A 15,880-nucleotide genomic window follows, 5' to 3' on the forward strand; every position below is an offset into this window, starting at 1 on the left:
GCGTTAGGCCCATAGGTATGGGAGAGACGATCCGCAGAATACTGGGCAAGGCGATCCTTGCAGTGACTGGGGACCTTGTGCAGTCTGCCGCAGGCTCTCTTCAGCTCTGTGCTGGCCAACCGAGTGGGATCTAAGCCGCTATACACGCCATGAACGACACCTTTCACAATCCGGACGTGGATGGAGTGCTCCTTGCGGACGCCTCCAACGCCTTCAACCGGTTGAACCGCAAAGCCTGCCTCCTGAACATCCGCCATCTCTGCCCGGCACTGGCCCCAGTGGTCATTAATACGTACCGATCCCCCGCTCGTCTCTATGTCGACGGCGAAAGTATTCTATCGTGTGAAGGCACCACCCAGGGTGACCCCATTGCCATGCCTATGTATGCCTTGGGTGTCACCCCGCTTATCGCTGATGTTGCTTCTGCCGACGTGGTACAGGAATGGTACGCGGATGATTCTTCAGCTGGCGGCCGCCTACGCCCGCTACGGCGATGGTGGGATGACCTGAATGCAAAAGGGTCGGATTATGGGTACTTCCTGAATGCAACAAAGTCGATCCCGCTCGTGAAACCCGAGGCGTACGAGGAAGCCACTGTGATTTTTGCTGGTACTGGTGTGCGTATCGAGAAGGATGGTTGTCGTCATCTAGGAGCAGCCCTTGGCACGCCGTCCTTTGTGGAAGAGTACGTTGCTAATAAGGTCACCGACTGGGTCCAGCAGATTCGTCGTCTGGCTGATTTTGCATCGACTCAACCTCAGGCAGCCTACAGTGCCTTCATTCAGGGACTACAGCCGCGGTGGTCCTTTCTCTCAAGAACCCAGGATGCCCCTGCACTGTTTGGTCGTCTTGAAGACGTGATTCGGGACATCCTGATCCCAGCTCTGACAGGCCACGCGCCACCGTCTGCTCAGGAGCGTGCACTGCTGGCCTTCCCATGTCGCCATGGTGGTCTTGGCATCACCGACCCAACATCTATGGGCGGCAACTACCGCAATTCACGCAAGATCACGACATCCCTGTGGGAGAAACTAATCGCCTAAGATTCCTCCCTAGATGGCACCGCGGCGCAAGTTCTCCGCATGAAGGCAGAGGTACGTACGACTTTGCGAACCAACCTCCTGGCAGCTGTGAAGTCTTTCAAGGATGGTGCTGGAGCAGAGCTTGAGCTGCAGTTGACCCTAGCTTCGGAGAAGGGGGCCTCTAGCTGGCTGACTTGCCGCCCTCTAGTCATCCATGGATTTCGTTTGTCCAAGGCGGAGTTTCGCGATGCCCTCTGTCTCCGGTACGGGTGGACACCAGCATGCCTGCCATCAGGATGCGTATGTGGCCATGGTAACTTTGACGTCACCCATGCCTTGTCCTGCAGTACTGGGGGATTCCCCACAATGAAATTCGAGACCTCACGGCTGATGTTCTGCGTCAGGTCACGCATGGTGTATGCACAGAACCGATGCTGCAGCCAGTCACCGGAGAGAAATTCCGGCTTTTGTCCACAACGACCGCTGATCAGGATCGTCTTGATGTTGCCGCCAACGGAATCTGGGGTGGCCGATTTGAGCGCACCTTTCTTGATATAAGGGTTTTCAACCCCTATGCTGCCTCAAATCGCGCTGCCTCAGTTTCCTCAGTGTATGCACGTCATGAAAAGGAGAAACGCCGGAGGTATGAGCAGCGTCTGCTTGAGGTTGACCGCGCCACGTTCGTACCAGTAGTGCTTTTTTTATTTATTTTTTATTTATTTTTTATTTTTATTTTTTTACGAGAAACCACGAACCTCGAGAACAGAATACTGCATGGTAGAGGTGGTTAACCGGTTGCAGACGCAACTGTGGTGGTGAAAACTGGAGCATCTCCGCCGACCTGAGGTCTCGGCTTCAGCGACACTTCAGAGCACCAAAAACTGGGGAGGAGTAGGCACAGGGGGAGGGGAGGGGGGGGGGTACATTTATATAGAGGAAGGAAAAACGGAAAGATGATACATGTGATAGAGGAAGAAAAAAATAAATAATAATAATAATAAAAAATAAAAAAAATAAAAAAGGGGGAGCCAGGGTGCAAGCAGAGAGGGTGTTCAGGGAGTGTTCAGAGGGCATCTGTGGCTGAACGCCAGTCTCGGCTGCGGAGCGACTTGTAGGCGCCTTCCTTGAATGCCTGCATTCCCTTCTGCGTGGGAAGGTTGCGTAGCAGGGCAGATGGGAGACGATTCCAGTCTTGGATCGCGGCATGGGGGAATGATCGGAGAGCACTATTACGGGCTCCGGCGGGCAGTGTCGGTGCTAGTTGGTGCTGGTGCTGGTTCTTTTGCTGGTGGCGAGTGGAGCGCCGGTGCTGGTTTGCAACTGCCCTCGGTGGTGTCATGGTGGTCAGGATTGGGGGACCGTCGATCCAATGCAGCTTGTACAGGAATGTGAGTGCTGCGACTTGACGCCGAACAGTGAGGCTTGGGAGGTATGACCCTGGGCCGATGAGCTTTAGGGCTCGGTGCTGTACCCGGTCCAGCTGGTTCAGGGTAGACTGGGACGCACCCAACCATGAAAGCGGGCAGTACTCAAGTACTGGGCGGACGAAGCCGCGATACACTGCATACTTGGCCTTGCTGTCGAGAATGGGCAGGGCCTTCCTCATGAAGCCAAGACGTTGGTGACCACGGACTGCAACCTGTCGAATGTGGGAGCGAAAGGAGAGGCTCCGCTGTCAGCCACTGGTGGCACTAGCAAGTGTGCATCGGCCCTGTTCAAGCGTCTTGCCAGCATGCTGTCTGACAAGCTGAAGGAGCCGTACTCAGTGACGATGGCATGGCTTCGCTGCAAGCTAAGCTTTGCATTAGTAACTACGTTCTCCGACTCCCGTTTACGTCTACGTCTATGGTTAAAAAACCAAACGGGTGGTCGTGTTTTCCTTCTAAGTTTTCCTTCTACTTGTGTCTGTGGTGCCACCTTCTCTGTTGAGCATGCTCTCTCTTGCCCCACTGGTGGTTTCCCGACGCTTCGCCACAATGAGGTACGGGACATCTTCGCTGGCCAACTGAAGAAGGTGGCACACAGCGTAGAAGTAGAGCCTCATCTCCAACCCCTCACCGGCGAGCTTTTCCGCTACCGGACGGCGTCCACCGAGGATCAGGCCCGTCTGGATGTGGCGGCGAGTGGCGTGTGGGAAGGACGGTTTGAACGCGTTTATCTTGATGTACGGGTGTTTAACCCTTTCGCTCCTTCAAACCGTTCCTCTTCTCTCGCTGCTCGCTACCAGAGCCATGAGCGCGAGAAGCGTCGCAGGCATGGTCTGAGAGGGTGCAAGAAGTTGAGCGAGCCTCCTTCGTGCCTGTCGTATTCTCAGCAAGAGTCCGTAACCCAAGAGTATGCAACTGTGATTATGGGGGCATGCGTGGCGCGCTGCCTTCATTACGTAACTTGCCTTCATCACACTCTGAAAGCATGCATTCAAACTCTCAATTTCTCGCACGAGCCCATCCGTTTTTGCTCGATTCGTTCCAGTACCTACACAATCTCTGAATTCTGGCGCGTGAACTCCAGTTCCGTACGAAAGTTCGTTTCAAACTAGAGGGAAAGTGCGGTGTTTGATTTTCCGCAGTGCGCGGACTGCAGCTGAATGATGTAATGAAGGCAGCGCGCCGCGCGGTTGGCCCATAGAAAAGAGATCACAGTTGCATACTCTTGGGTTATGGACTCTTGTTCTCAGCCACAGGTGGAGCCGGTCGAGCTGCTTCCGCTCAGCTTCTCAAGCGAATTGCAGCTCTGTCTGCAGAGAAATCCGGAGAGCCATACGCAATGGTGATAGCGTTGCTGCGTTGTCGTCTTGGTTTTGGTCTCCTGCGTGCCAGTGTTGCCTGCCTTCGCGGTGCCCGGCGGATGCGCCGCGTCAATGATCAGTCTGCTGTCCTCGCAAACGCGGAGGCTGCATTGATTTAACTGTTACTTTCTTTGCAACTCCTGCAGTCTAGGTACTGAGTATCATTATTCTGTGTGTGTGTGTATGTGTGTATGCGTGAGTCAACAGCTTTGATAAAGTTATTGTGTTTACCCCTCTTGTCAAGTTTTCTCATCATTGTGTTGCTTTTAATTTTAATCTTGCCCGTAAAAGAGGCTGTTGGACACTCAAAAAAAAACGGTTGGTCGTGTCATCAGACAGGCGCACAGTTCTTGACGCGTACACGCTAGGCCTTGACGGATTATGCTAGCATAACTTTTCGCATAATTCCTACCAAAATCGAATAAGCGCATAATTCAAGGCAAATTGCATACGTATCGCATAAATTGGAATAATCCGACTGTTCGCATCAAATTCCATACAGTTGTACATGTTCTACAAGTACAAGTAGATGCACCAGGAAGTCGTAGGTTTACGACTCCCTTGATAACATGTCCAGTCCACTACAATCAGTGACGGTCGTAGCTAGGTCGGACGGTGCGTTGACCCCGCTGAACTTTTGCTACTAAAGTACGAATCGTACAACGCCCTCTACAAAAAATTCCCCTGTTATTTTGCACAGAACCATCATATACATTAGCAGCATATGTGAGCATGATGCGGCATAATATGATAACTTTTAGCATAAAAATAGCATAATTCTGCCATTTTTTCAGCAATGCGAAAAGCATAATTTCACGAGAATATTAGCATAATCCGTCAGGTTTTTGGAGAAATTTGAACCCACGTAGATCTACATCGAAGTACATGTACAGGGTCGCTCGGAAAAAGGCTGGGAGAGATACGCACGTTCATACAAAAAGTCGTATACCCCCCTCTCCATACCACGTCTACGTCTCCCGTTTCCTCTGCTCCCGTTTTCACCTCGTATACGAATCATCATGACAACCGACCAAATCCTTACTACGTGGACGTAGACGCAGCGCTTTGTACCTTGGTGTGATGACAGCCTAGCCAAGCTCTCCATACCACGTCTACGTCTCCCGTTTCCTCTGATCTGCTCCCGTTTTCACCCCGTATACGGATCATCATGACAACCGACCAAAAACTCCTTACGTGGATGCATGCTTGAAAAGCGCAGGAAACTAACTAGTTACTTGCTCTCTGATGCCCTGAGAAGAGCACACAGTACAGGGAACCTGCCATCACTTCATGACACTTCTTGAAAAGGATCGGAGGCAACCCGTCTGCTCCGGGAGCCTTATGTGCATTGAGATTATTAATAACGTCGGTGACCGTAGGCTGCGAGATAGCCAACATAGAAGTCTGGCGATGGGGACCAGATGGGCACGGTGAAGGTGTGTCCGGATGGGGTCTGAAACAGTTTGTGCAACCTGAGGTGCGGGAGATACCAATGTGATCAGTCCCTCCTAACGTGTCCTTGGTATGTCTGTGAAGCAGGCCATTGAGTAACTGCCATTGGCCCCTGGGCTGTTTACGGACGGACATGAATTGGTGTTGATAGTACTGGGACTAGCGGAGACGCCTGTTCTGATTAAAGTTCCCTCGCGCCGAACTCGACGATATTCTTCTAAAGCCGCTGCTGGGTCACTCGCTTTCTTACATGCTCGGCGGTGGAGGTACTGTCGACGTGCCAATAGAAAACGTAGTTATGAAGTGATCCATGGCTTAGGCGATTTCTTGTGTAGCTTTATGTTCTTGACCACATTATGGATAGAGGTCATCAAGGACACCTCCAATACTACCTGTCTGTATCATGATTGTATACCACTCGTCTAGACTACGGCATGGTATCAAGCCCCGTTCCTACCCTTTGTACGAGAGGGGGCGGGGCCTGAACGTCCCAAACTCCTCGTAACGTAACCATGGTAGGTTGATACTGTGTGGGCATATGTGGATAATGCCGGCAGAAAAATTGGCAGAATTCGGTACTTTTTCTAGTAAGTTTCATGCATGTTTGGTATGTCACTATGTGGATAAAGAAATGGAGAAGAATTCGAGGAATTGCCCGCCATAAGGTTTGTATGGTTCTGCCAATTTCACTGCTTTTCGAGCAGAATCTGCCACCTTTTCGAGCATTCAATAGTGAGGTTTTGCATTCCGAATTTCGGTACAGCGTTCTTCGGTCATTTGTCGAAAATCAAAATGTCGAATTTTCGCACCAACGTTTGTTTTGCAAGTCGAAAATGATGTGTTTTCATTTCGTGAGCCCCAGCATCAGCAACGTCCTGTCCCGTGCTCCTTTTCTTGCTGATTCCAACGAACTTTGATCGCCCAAAGAGTCGAGGGCCAAACCTGCCTCCTCAGTCGCCTCAGAAAAACCAACTCCATGGCCAAGTCAAATTTTATGCGTGTCGCCATAGTCTTTTCAGCCACACAGATGACGGTGAGGACACTCCAGGCGAAAGAGAGTAGAGAGGCAGTGGACAGCAGCAATCAGAGGTAGCTGACGATGCTATGTCGCCAAAGACGCCTGCCAAGCGATGCCGAGATAAGAAACCTCCTTGAATAAATCACGCGCTAGCGCTCTTCTACAAGAAAATGCATCCGAAAAATATTTTCGGCAAAGTGAGCTTTTTCCGAACAAACACGCCGAATCTTCGTGTGCATTTTCGACCTCGCTCCCGCGTGCCGAATCTTTTTGCCGAATTTCGGAATGCAAAACCTCACTAACCGCTGATGGCAATGCCTACTGGTAGTCATGTACTGGACGAGTATAACTAGTATAAGTATTACTGTGTCTCATGCTCATGCCGGCATATGCCGCGCAAAGACTTCAAAGAGTGCTTGATCATGATTTTATCTGGTTTTTGCATACTTCAGCCGGTGCATGCAGCCTAGCGCCTAGCCGCAGTGTAGTGCCGCGGCCGGCCAGGATATCTGCGCTAGTCGCTACTACGCGTGCATGCAGTCAGTCCTTGGAACGCGCTACGCGCGCTGCGCTGGTTATGGTGAGTGATGTGCATGCTGGTCGACACGCGATCAAACAAGCTCTGCACTGCAGCGCCAGTACAGTGCCCTGGTCGACCGGCTATGCCGACAAGAAGTGTCGAAGATCGACAGGCCGCGCCGCTGGTTGTGAACTATTAAAAAATTTTGTTTGGCTGTAGGTAGATAGATCTACCTGGCCGTCGAGAGATTCCAGAGGCAGAGACAGTAAAACTAAAAGACAGTGAAAAGCAGTGAGGTGCGTCAGAGCGGAGAGCAAGCTGGGGACGGACAAGCAGTGTTTCCACTTTCGATACTTGGATGAAAACGTGTATTGGCTGTATGCTGCGTCGACGTCGCGTTGCGAGACCCGTTCTTCAACGGTTACTTGTGGTAGGGTGAGGGCAGGCTCAACGACGGCGGGAAGGAGGACATCACGATTGTTTGACGAATGCAGCAGTCGAGAAGTAGTTGTGCTCTGCTCAATCTCATAGTCTCTGGTGTGTAGCTGAGATTTTTGGTGTTGCAACAGCGGTCTGCAAGTCCAAGTCCAAGCTGTTTCCAATGGAGAGTGTGCAGCCCATGCCAGCAGCCGACCAGAATGGCAGTCGGACGCTGTGAGTATTCTTCCACTGCGCATAGCTCGTGTGTCGTGTGTGATGATCGATATACTCCCCTTACCGATGTACATAATTGCAAGACATTACTAGTGTCTAAGTCGGTATCCGCATATAACCATGATAACCGTTCACGGAAATCGAGTGTGTTGCTTCGTATGGGGAATGTACATTCTTTGTCAAGTGGGTCAGCGGGAAGAAGTGCTTGATGTGTAGACTTTAGTGGCACGTAGTAGATCTACATCGCTCAAGTTTTCATTGCCTCGAATTAATAAAAGATGTTCAGGAAATTACTTGTGTACGGAGGGAGAACACTTAGAAGAATGGAAGCTTGTAGTTACGAACTTTACTTACGACCGCTGAGCCAGTCGACGTAACGTCGTTATAGTAACTTATACGTCCCCTTCCGTTTACGAAAGAAGTGTCCCAGTGTCCGGCCGATTGGTAGGATAGGAAACCAGCGATTCGATTAATTTTATGACTTTTGTCGCTAATGTCCTATCCTAGCAGTCAACGGCCAATGCATGAGTGTGCCTGTAAACGTAAAAAGTGTAAGCTACTACTGCTGTTCGATTGCCGTGAACTCCCAGCTGGCTCGGACAAGGTGATGATTGTTATCACCATTGTGATAAACTCACTCCTTGGGTGGCTTTGTGTCACGCTGAAAGCGTGTCTGAGAGAGACAAGGTGTGACCCTAGCGGTGGCATTGACTAGTGACCACAGCTAGTTGCTTGTGTCAATCGTTGCCAATACTATGCCTGCAATCAGATGATCTAGCCATAAACCATGATAGCAGGCAAGATCCCACTGATATCCACCAAGCCACAGGCACAGCCAAGGCACAGGTCAGCAGTGTGGGATATGATGTGAATACAAATAATTGACAGTGTTGTAGTGTGGCGCACCTAGTACCTGTTTAATTTAAAAAAGGCCGTATTTCGGTTGAGTGTTGTCATGTTAGTCCCCCCCCCCCCCTTACGCTTACGCCAAACTGTAAAAAAAACCCGATAACGTTTACTTCAAGTAAAAAGGAAAACAGTAATCTGAGTAACTTCTTTTAGAACCCCTTCCTGGACTTAGTGTTGTGGACCACTGGTAAGGCAGTGTAGTGTGTAGTGTGTAGTGTAGTGTAAGTGTAGGGTATGGGAAGGATAAGATGATTGCAAGGGTGCATGCAGGGGTTATCCCTTGGAGAGTAACTAAGTTGTGGCTATGGAATGTGTCAGAAGCACAATAAAAATCATGATCAGGTCTAGACTGGTTGTGCCGCACGGGAGAGATCTTGAGAGGGGTGTTCAACTGGGTTCCATGGTTTGGTCAGGGAGTGGTACGGGAGGGATTGGGTAGGATACCACCAGCAACTCCGTCTAGTGGTGCATGGACCAGATGGATTATGCAAGGGGATAGTTGAGGTATCACCGTGATTGATGATGTATGCTTTGACATGCCCTATTGAACATGTATGCGAAGGCATGCCCTATTGAACATGTATAATGGTAGGACTAGATTTGTGGTTAAATCAAGCTGTTCACTGTACGAGTATGACCCCTTGTCCGTGTGCCTATGTCACAGTGTGTGTGTGTGTGTGGGGGGGGGGGGGGGGTAAGGACGTCCCATGGCCCACTGGGTAGGGTGCACAGAAATAGATTGGGCGAGCAGAAACAGTACATTTTAATTGCACGCATGTAGTTTGACACCAGCCTATTGAGTATTGCACAGTCCTATTATTGCATGATTGTGTTGGACAGCTGACAGGGTCTTCATGGCCATGACCGGTGGCAGTTGCCTCTAAACTGGAGCAATGTTACATACGACATGGACGCATGACAAAGCATCATCCACATACAGACATGGGTAGATCAGGGCACACAATCACAACTTGTGTTTAGTGCTAACTTACCGTAAACTCGCGGATAAAAGCCGGGCTTATAAGCATGTAAGCCGCTTTAATGCAAACCAGGCTTGTGCGCAAAGTAAGTTCAAACCATGCTTATCATAGTGCACCACTGATATTTTTGCCAGGCTTGTATGTCAGGCTTCTACGCGCAACATGCGTAGATCTACCACTGACTACCGGTATGGCGGCAGTTTTACTATGCACTGTACATAGCGCATGCATTCTTGACCTACCCGATCCTCGCTCAGTTGCATAGAAGGCAGGCTTCTACGCACGACAGGCTTATATGCATTTGACCCGTTTGATTTTCAGGCTTCTATCCGCGATGTGCTTGTATGCAAACCCGGCTTTTATCCGCGACTTTACGGTACTTATGTCAATTATTTTCGTACTGCCCCCCCCCCCCCCCCCCCTCTCTCTAGTCAGACATACATGTATAAGGTAGTGCTACAATGTGACAGCATTGCTAGGTTACTCAGTAGTATCATTATCAACATTTGCGTAACAGAAGTTTGACGTTCTGTTGTAGTGCTGCTGGCAGAATCATGCGAGTCCTTATTAGTCTCCACACTAGCTGCAAATACTTGATCACAGGAGAAACGTAACACCTCCAACTGTGCAAAATGCCTCTCAAGCATTTTTGACGAACAGATTGGACTCCAGACAGCCGCAGTTTAGTAGTGACATGCTGGTTGTTTGTAATATGCTGGAGAGGTGAGACAGAGATTGAGACTGCACAAGATGATTTTGTCCTTGCATTGCCATGGGCAATGACCAAGATCATGACCAATGGGACTTTGTCTACTGTCTTGGACTATGCAATACAGTTGTACAGGCGTACTTGTCCACTGACAACTGTTTGTATGTAGAATACTATTAATATGCAATTCATGTTCTGGGTGAGGATTAACATCTGCTTACAAGACGCACGATCTTATCTATTGCGTATCATTGCCACTATGTCTCCTGACCCCATCTTTCGGTGAAAACCATTCTGCTTCAGTTTCTTTGTAAATGTAGTCAGCTGCCAATGGAAGGCTTGATGAGGAGTGTGATGTGCGAGAAGTGATGGCTCATGCCATGCGCCGCACCGAACCTTTCTATGGCATATTCTATGCAGTGTACTATACCGTACTGGCAATATATATGGTCGCAGTGAGGCCATGAAGCGTTACATTGGCACATGTTTACCGCACGCAGGGCGTTACATGCAAAGTCGCACAGGAGCCGTTACACAGGTTTCTATATTGCCGCATTGTCACAAGGAAACTGGTAAACACATCGCTCTTCTTCACAAAACGACCTCGGGAAAGAAGAAACCATTGAGATCGCCAACCACTGAATGATGCGCCTTCGAGTGTCAGGACTTCCTGCTGCGTCCAGTTTTGAACTTTTCACCACGCGGTACATGTGCTTTCACAGTTTTCAGCTTTTTTTTGCAGTGCAAACTGCAATGAAAAGATCGCCGCACCCCGCCGGATGCGCGTTACGAACGCACGAAAATTTGTCGCACTAGCCTGGTCGCGCGTTACGCCGCACCCCCCCCCCCCCCCCCCTGCGTTACGCGTTACGCGGCAACATATATTGCCAGTACGGTACTACAGTCAAACATCTTTTGGGGGCGAACACCAAGCCGGGACCGATCATCGGGGGTATTTGTTCGCAATAACGGGAGTTCTCTTTATCTATATTTTTATACCCAGTGAATACACAGTAATTCATCCTAGAGAGTTGTGAATACTACAAGTAGTTCTTCTAAAGCGAAAGTTTGTGTTATCAGTGTTCTTCTTAGCGAGGTTTCACTTAGTATTTATATCAGCTGTGTATGCTGCTGGGTTCCTTTGCTTGGTTGGCTGCCATCACTACAGGATTGAGGAGATCACGCAGACTCCTTTCGTCAAGCATGCCGATGGCAACGTTCTCGTGTGTGTGAACGAAGACTATGGCAGTACAGGTGGCCAGCAGATTTCCTTTCTTGGTGAGTCACTGTTTCTGTTCAGTAAGTTAGATTTTAATGCCACCATGTCACGCCTGCAACTTGTGACTAGCCATGGGACTCCAGTAAGGGTGCATGGGCTAGCTGGGAGTGCTACAATGTCATGTACTTGATTTATCTCTAGGGAACGTGTTGGGTGTATTGTTTATCAAGAGAACTTAGTCACTGCTGGCACGTTTCCGCTGTGGGTTTGGCCGTTGCGAGGTTTTCTTTGAGGTTTTCTTTTGCACGCTGACCTCTTGATTGGATCAGGTAGCATTCATTCTGAGTTTTCCAGTGAGGTCACGGAGAGCAGCACATGGGGCAGTCCTATATTTTGGCCTGAAGTGCCGGGCTTAGCATTCATTATCGAGCGGCAGGGTTGTCTTGCAATCCTTACAATCTACACTGAGTCCTGACTAGTTCTACTACACATAGTACATTCAAGTTGCCCATACTGGCCATAGTGGTGCTGAGCACAGGTCAGTAAAATTGCAGTGCCAGCATCTGTGACCTTGGTATGATGCATGGTACAATGGTCACTCCACTCTTGAGTCATAGTGGAGACTTGAAGGGCCAGCAGGATCATGCTGTATTATGCTGGACTTGTGCAATCACTGCCACGGGCCAGCCTATTCATGACTGTAAACCTCATTGAGTGGCCTCTTGCGCACCAGGCACATGTTTGCTCTGCCCCGATTGTGGATGGTTAATTAATGTACTATAATGTAGCCGAGGCAGAGGGCTGTTATTTTTCTTTACTATGTGTTGCTATTGGCAACCACACACATTTTGAGCCGGCATGGTCCAGCTAAGGTAGAGAGAGAGAGTGATGTGGGTGCTGGGTTCACCAAGGTTCTGATGACACCATGGAGCCTCAGTGACAAAGGACACTGCCAGAGGCACAGTGCTAGCTGTTAGCTGATGTCAAGGACTTGTGCATACATTACAAGTAGAATCTAGCGGCTATGTGCACAGACGGCTGATTTTTAGTCCAGCCTCAATAATCATGTCCCGGCATACAACTTCCAACCGTAAAGCTGCACAAGCAGTTTTTCTGGTGCCGGCCCACGGGCGATAATAGAGAGTATACTCTGTAACTGTTAGTCTGTACGTCATATTACTACTCACTACTGACGAATCAAGTGAGGCTTTGTGGCCGCATTCGTCAGGAGACAAGCTGTAAAAGAGAAGTTCTCTCTAAGCCACCTGACAAGTCAAGGGTGAATTCATGAGTTCTTTTACACTCTCTAATGTCAGTAGTGACAGCATACACTCCGCACCTTGATCATTGCTGCTGTATCTTAACACAACCATGGAATGGCGTCACATGCATGGGTCCATGAACTGCAATTACATGATCCCATGATGCTTTGCGTAGCTGTTTTGGAGTAAAAAAAAGAGTGTTAGCAACCCACAGAAACAGAAAGTCTAGTAGGACCTACCCTGTACGTGAATCATGGGGCAATTTCTTTCCAATATGTTCATGCCATGACCGATATGCATCCCCCGTATTCCATTGGCTGGGTCTACTCTGGACTCATGCTTCATTCAAAACTCCTGTGTTTGCCAGGAACGCCTGACAAGCAGAGGAGGGAGGCGCATGCGCTATTCGACCGCAAGGCGGCCATGGCTGATGAGATTGACCTGTGCAAAGGCGACTACTTGGTGATCACAGACATCCATGAGGATGGCTGGGCAAGAGGGAAGAACTTCAGAACAAAGAAGGTGAGCATAACCGGTGCAACTCTGCAAGAATCCCACATGCTAATTGCCTACATGTACTAGCCATGTTCCATGCACCAAACACACTAGTGATGCGTTAGTATGAGTAACAAGGGACTCATGGAACTGTGTTCCCAATACTGGAGGTCCCTCCGCAGTGAATGTGTACTGATTTGGCCAATAGAGCCGCGTATTGTTAACTGCCTGCTATGCATAAAATACATGCATTGCTATGCAGGGAAGTATAATTATAAGTTATAACAAAGGTCAACGAAAAAAGAAGAAGAATGGAGCCGTAGACCATCTCTGCAGCACTACTATTGAAGTCGGACTTGACGGAGCAGTGAATGCCGAGCAGGACGAGCGGAAGGTGTTCAATCCATCGCTGAGGATTGGTAGAGGCACACAGTGCAGCTTTTTTTAAGTTGGCGTAGAAATCATTCAACCATGCCGTTGGCTGGTAGGTGATAGGCAGTAGTGCGTTTGGAACCATGCAGATCGGTGAAGGCAGAGAATAGGGACGACTCAAACTGCCATCCACCATCAATGGTGATGGTGCCCGGCACACCGAAGCGAGAAACCCAGGTGCAGACAAACTGGTGAGCGACGACGCCTTCAGCAGTGACGTCAGACAGTGGGACGGCTTCAGTTTAGGCCATTGTGTGAAACGGTCGACCATAGCGAGTAGGAAGGAGCACTATGGTCACTGGATGGCGGGTGTGGTCCAACTATGTCGATGTGCACATGCGAGAAATGAGCATCAGGTGGGCCATTGTTCATGAGCATCAGGTGGGCCATTGTTCATGAGCATCAGATGGGCCATTGTTCATGAGCATCAGGTGGGCCATTGTTCGGAACATGTTCGATTGGAGAACCGTTTGTCACAGCTTCTTCGGACCAAGACCATGTCGGCAAAATCTTGAGGTTATGCGGTCTTTCAGCCGTTTCTGAGTTAGACTTTTCACGTCCTCTGGCCTCTGTGTGGTTGTGCTTTGAGAAAGAAATATTTTAGTTTCCGCATGGAATGGTCCAGCTTCATTTACGCTACGATGAGTCCACAACCGTGACGAGTGACGAAACAGCGAACAGCTCCCGGACCTAGAACTTTCAGATCCCCTAGTGTTGTGAGTCTTGAATTGAAAGGTGCAGCCGCGAAACTTTTTCGAACGGAAATATCTCAAGAAAGCTTTGTCGGAGACACGTGGGACTAACACCATTCGACTCAGCGCTCCAAACTCTACGGACCCTGGCATTTTCATCCTTGCTAGCACCATTAGCATGGGTGAATACAAAGAAACTTGGATGAATTGAATGAACCGTTTCAAAAGTGTGTACATGTACAATATTGGTAGATTGCGTGCCCATGTGCAATGTGCATGCAATGCTTGTCCAATGATGATACAGTCAGACCTCGCCTATCCGGTCCTCTTTTATCCGGATCCCTTGCCATCCGGAAGAAAATCGCTGGTCACCGATTGACAGCATATGCCATGCATACATACAGCATGTGTGTTCGATTATCCGGTTCCCTCGCCTATCCGGATATTTTTGTCGAAAACGGATGTGTGCGGTTATGCGAGGTCTGGCTGCACTAGTAGTCATATGGCGGGTAGAGCACTGACAACTGATTTTGGTGATGTATGGTGTTGTCCGTGTTTGATCGGCGTGGGTGTGTGTGTGTGTTGTCGTTGTTGTTGTTGCTGCTGCTGCTGCTGTTGGTGTGTGTGTGTGTGTGTGCGTGCACGTGTATGCGGATTTCTCTATGTGAAGTATGGACTTTTACCGATCAACCATGTCCGTATCCTTCCCAAGCAGCCGCAAGAAGAGCAACACGTGCAGCAGCGGCAGTCCTCACAGAGTTCGCAATGATGCTGACATTCACAGTCTAAGTGTCCCCGTATCGCTGCACACAAGATGTTCTCATGTTGATCAGGGCTTAGCCTGCCTACACTGCACCAGGCGGTGACTTGCTTGGCTCTCACTCCAGCAATCATGTTTTTGCGCTCTATACCCTACAGTTCAGGACAGCAAGAGATCAGCCCTGCTAACTATAACTGCAATGGACGACCATGCAGCTTTGCTAGGCCATGCGACTCATCTATTCACTACTACTCCTCAGCGGTGCGATTCCAGCGACATTGTACAACAATGCGGCTGCTGCGACCTCGTGGAAGCGTGGGCACTCGTACCGAGCAGCAGCAGCCCCCTGTAAGTGCTTGCAACACACTCTTCGCCATTCATCCCCTCTGGCAGTGGTTCACAAGGACGTTACTCAACAATCACGGAATCATCTTTGACAGCAGTTCTACTGCTCTAGCCCGGGTAGCTGAGGTAGTCTATCGGCAAACTCCCACACTGAGCAGTATCATTATTTATCTGGAACTTGATCAGCAGCCAACTCATCACGATTTCATGCCGTTGATGTAGAGAATTACGTATTTCATTAGGCCACCACCCGTCTAGCATATTATTTCTATTCTGACCTTCTCAGATTCTTCAGAGCACCTGGAACAGTTAAGCGCCTTCTCGCTTTCCTGGTTTCCTGGCCTCGCAGAGTATTTTCTATTCAAAGTTCTTACGGTACAGCAACCTGCAAATCTGTGTTGGCTACAGTTGACGTGATTGTGTGGCAAGACTATGCCAGGCTTAGGATTTGTGGCTAAGATGGATGGGTACCACTGGGTACCGCTGGGTATCACTGGGTACCACTGGGTATCACTACCAGAAACACCTATCCTGTGCTGAACATTGCCGTAAAACGGTCACATGTCCCCTCTTACGAAGGGCCGACAGACATAGAGCAGGTTGGTTGAGCACTGTATGCAGCA

General features: G+C 49.4%; 1 protein-coding gene across 1 annotated transcript; it reads left to right on the forward strand.

Moving 5' to 3' along the window:
• Window positions 1-6,871: 6,871 nt before the first annotated feature.
• On the forward strand, window positions 6,872-15,669 carry LOC135805148 (uncharacterized). The gene is made up of 4 exons (XM_065319147.1): window positions 6,872-7,454; window positions 11,221-11,330; window positions 12,901-13,055; window positions 14,823-15,669. The coding sequence occupies exons 1-4, from the start codon at window positions 7,402-7,404 to the stop codon at window positions 14,919-14,921; spliced, it is 417 nt and encodes a 138-aa protein (XP_065175219.1). The 5' UTR covers window positions 6,872-7,401; the 3' UTR covers window positions 14,922-15,669.
• Window positions 15,670-15,880: the final 211 nt, after the last annotated feature.

Source organism: Sycon ciliatum, chromosome 1 (genome assembly GCF_964019385.1).
Source record: "Sycon ciliatum chromosome 1, ocSycCili1.1, whole genome shotgun sequence".
In the NCBI taxonomy this organism is placed as follows: Eukaryota; Metazoa; Porifera; class Calcarea; order Leucosolenida; family Sycettidae; genus Sycon; species Sycon ciliatum.

What these genes read in the sequence shown, in the direction of transcription:
- LOC135805148 (XM_065319147.1), top strand. Translation starts at nt 7,402, where the DNA reads ATGGAGAGTGTGCAGCCCATGCCAGCAGCCGACCAGAATGGCAGTCGG. An exon ending in CCAGCAGATTTCCTTTCTTG is followed by an intron (nt 11,331 to 12,900) that starts GTGAGTCACTGT and finishes TGTGTTTGCCAG; the next exon opens with GAACGCCTGACAAGCAGAGG. An exon ending in AGAACTTCAGAACAAAGAAG is followed by an intron (nt 13,056 to 14,822) that starts GTGAGCATAACC and finishes CTCTATGTGAAG; the next exon opens with TATGGACTTTTACCGATCAA.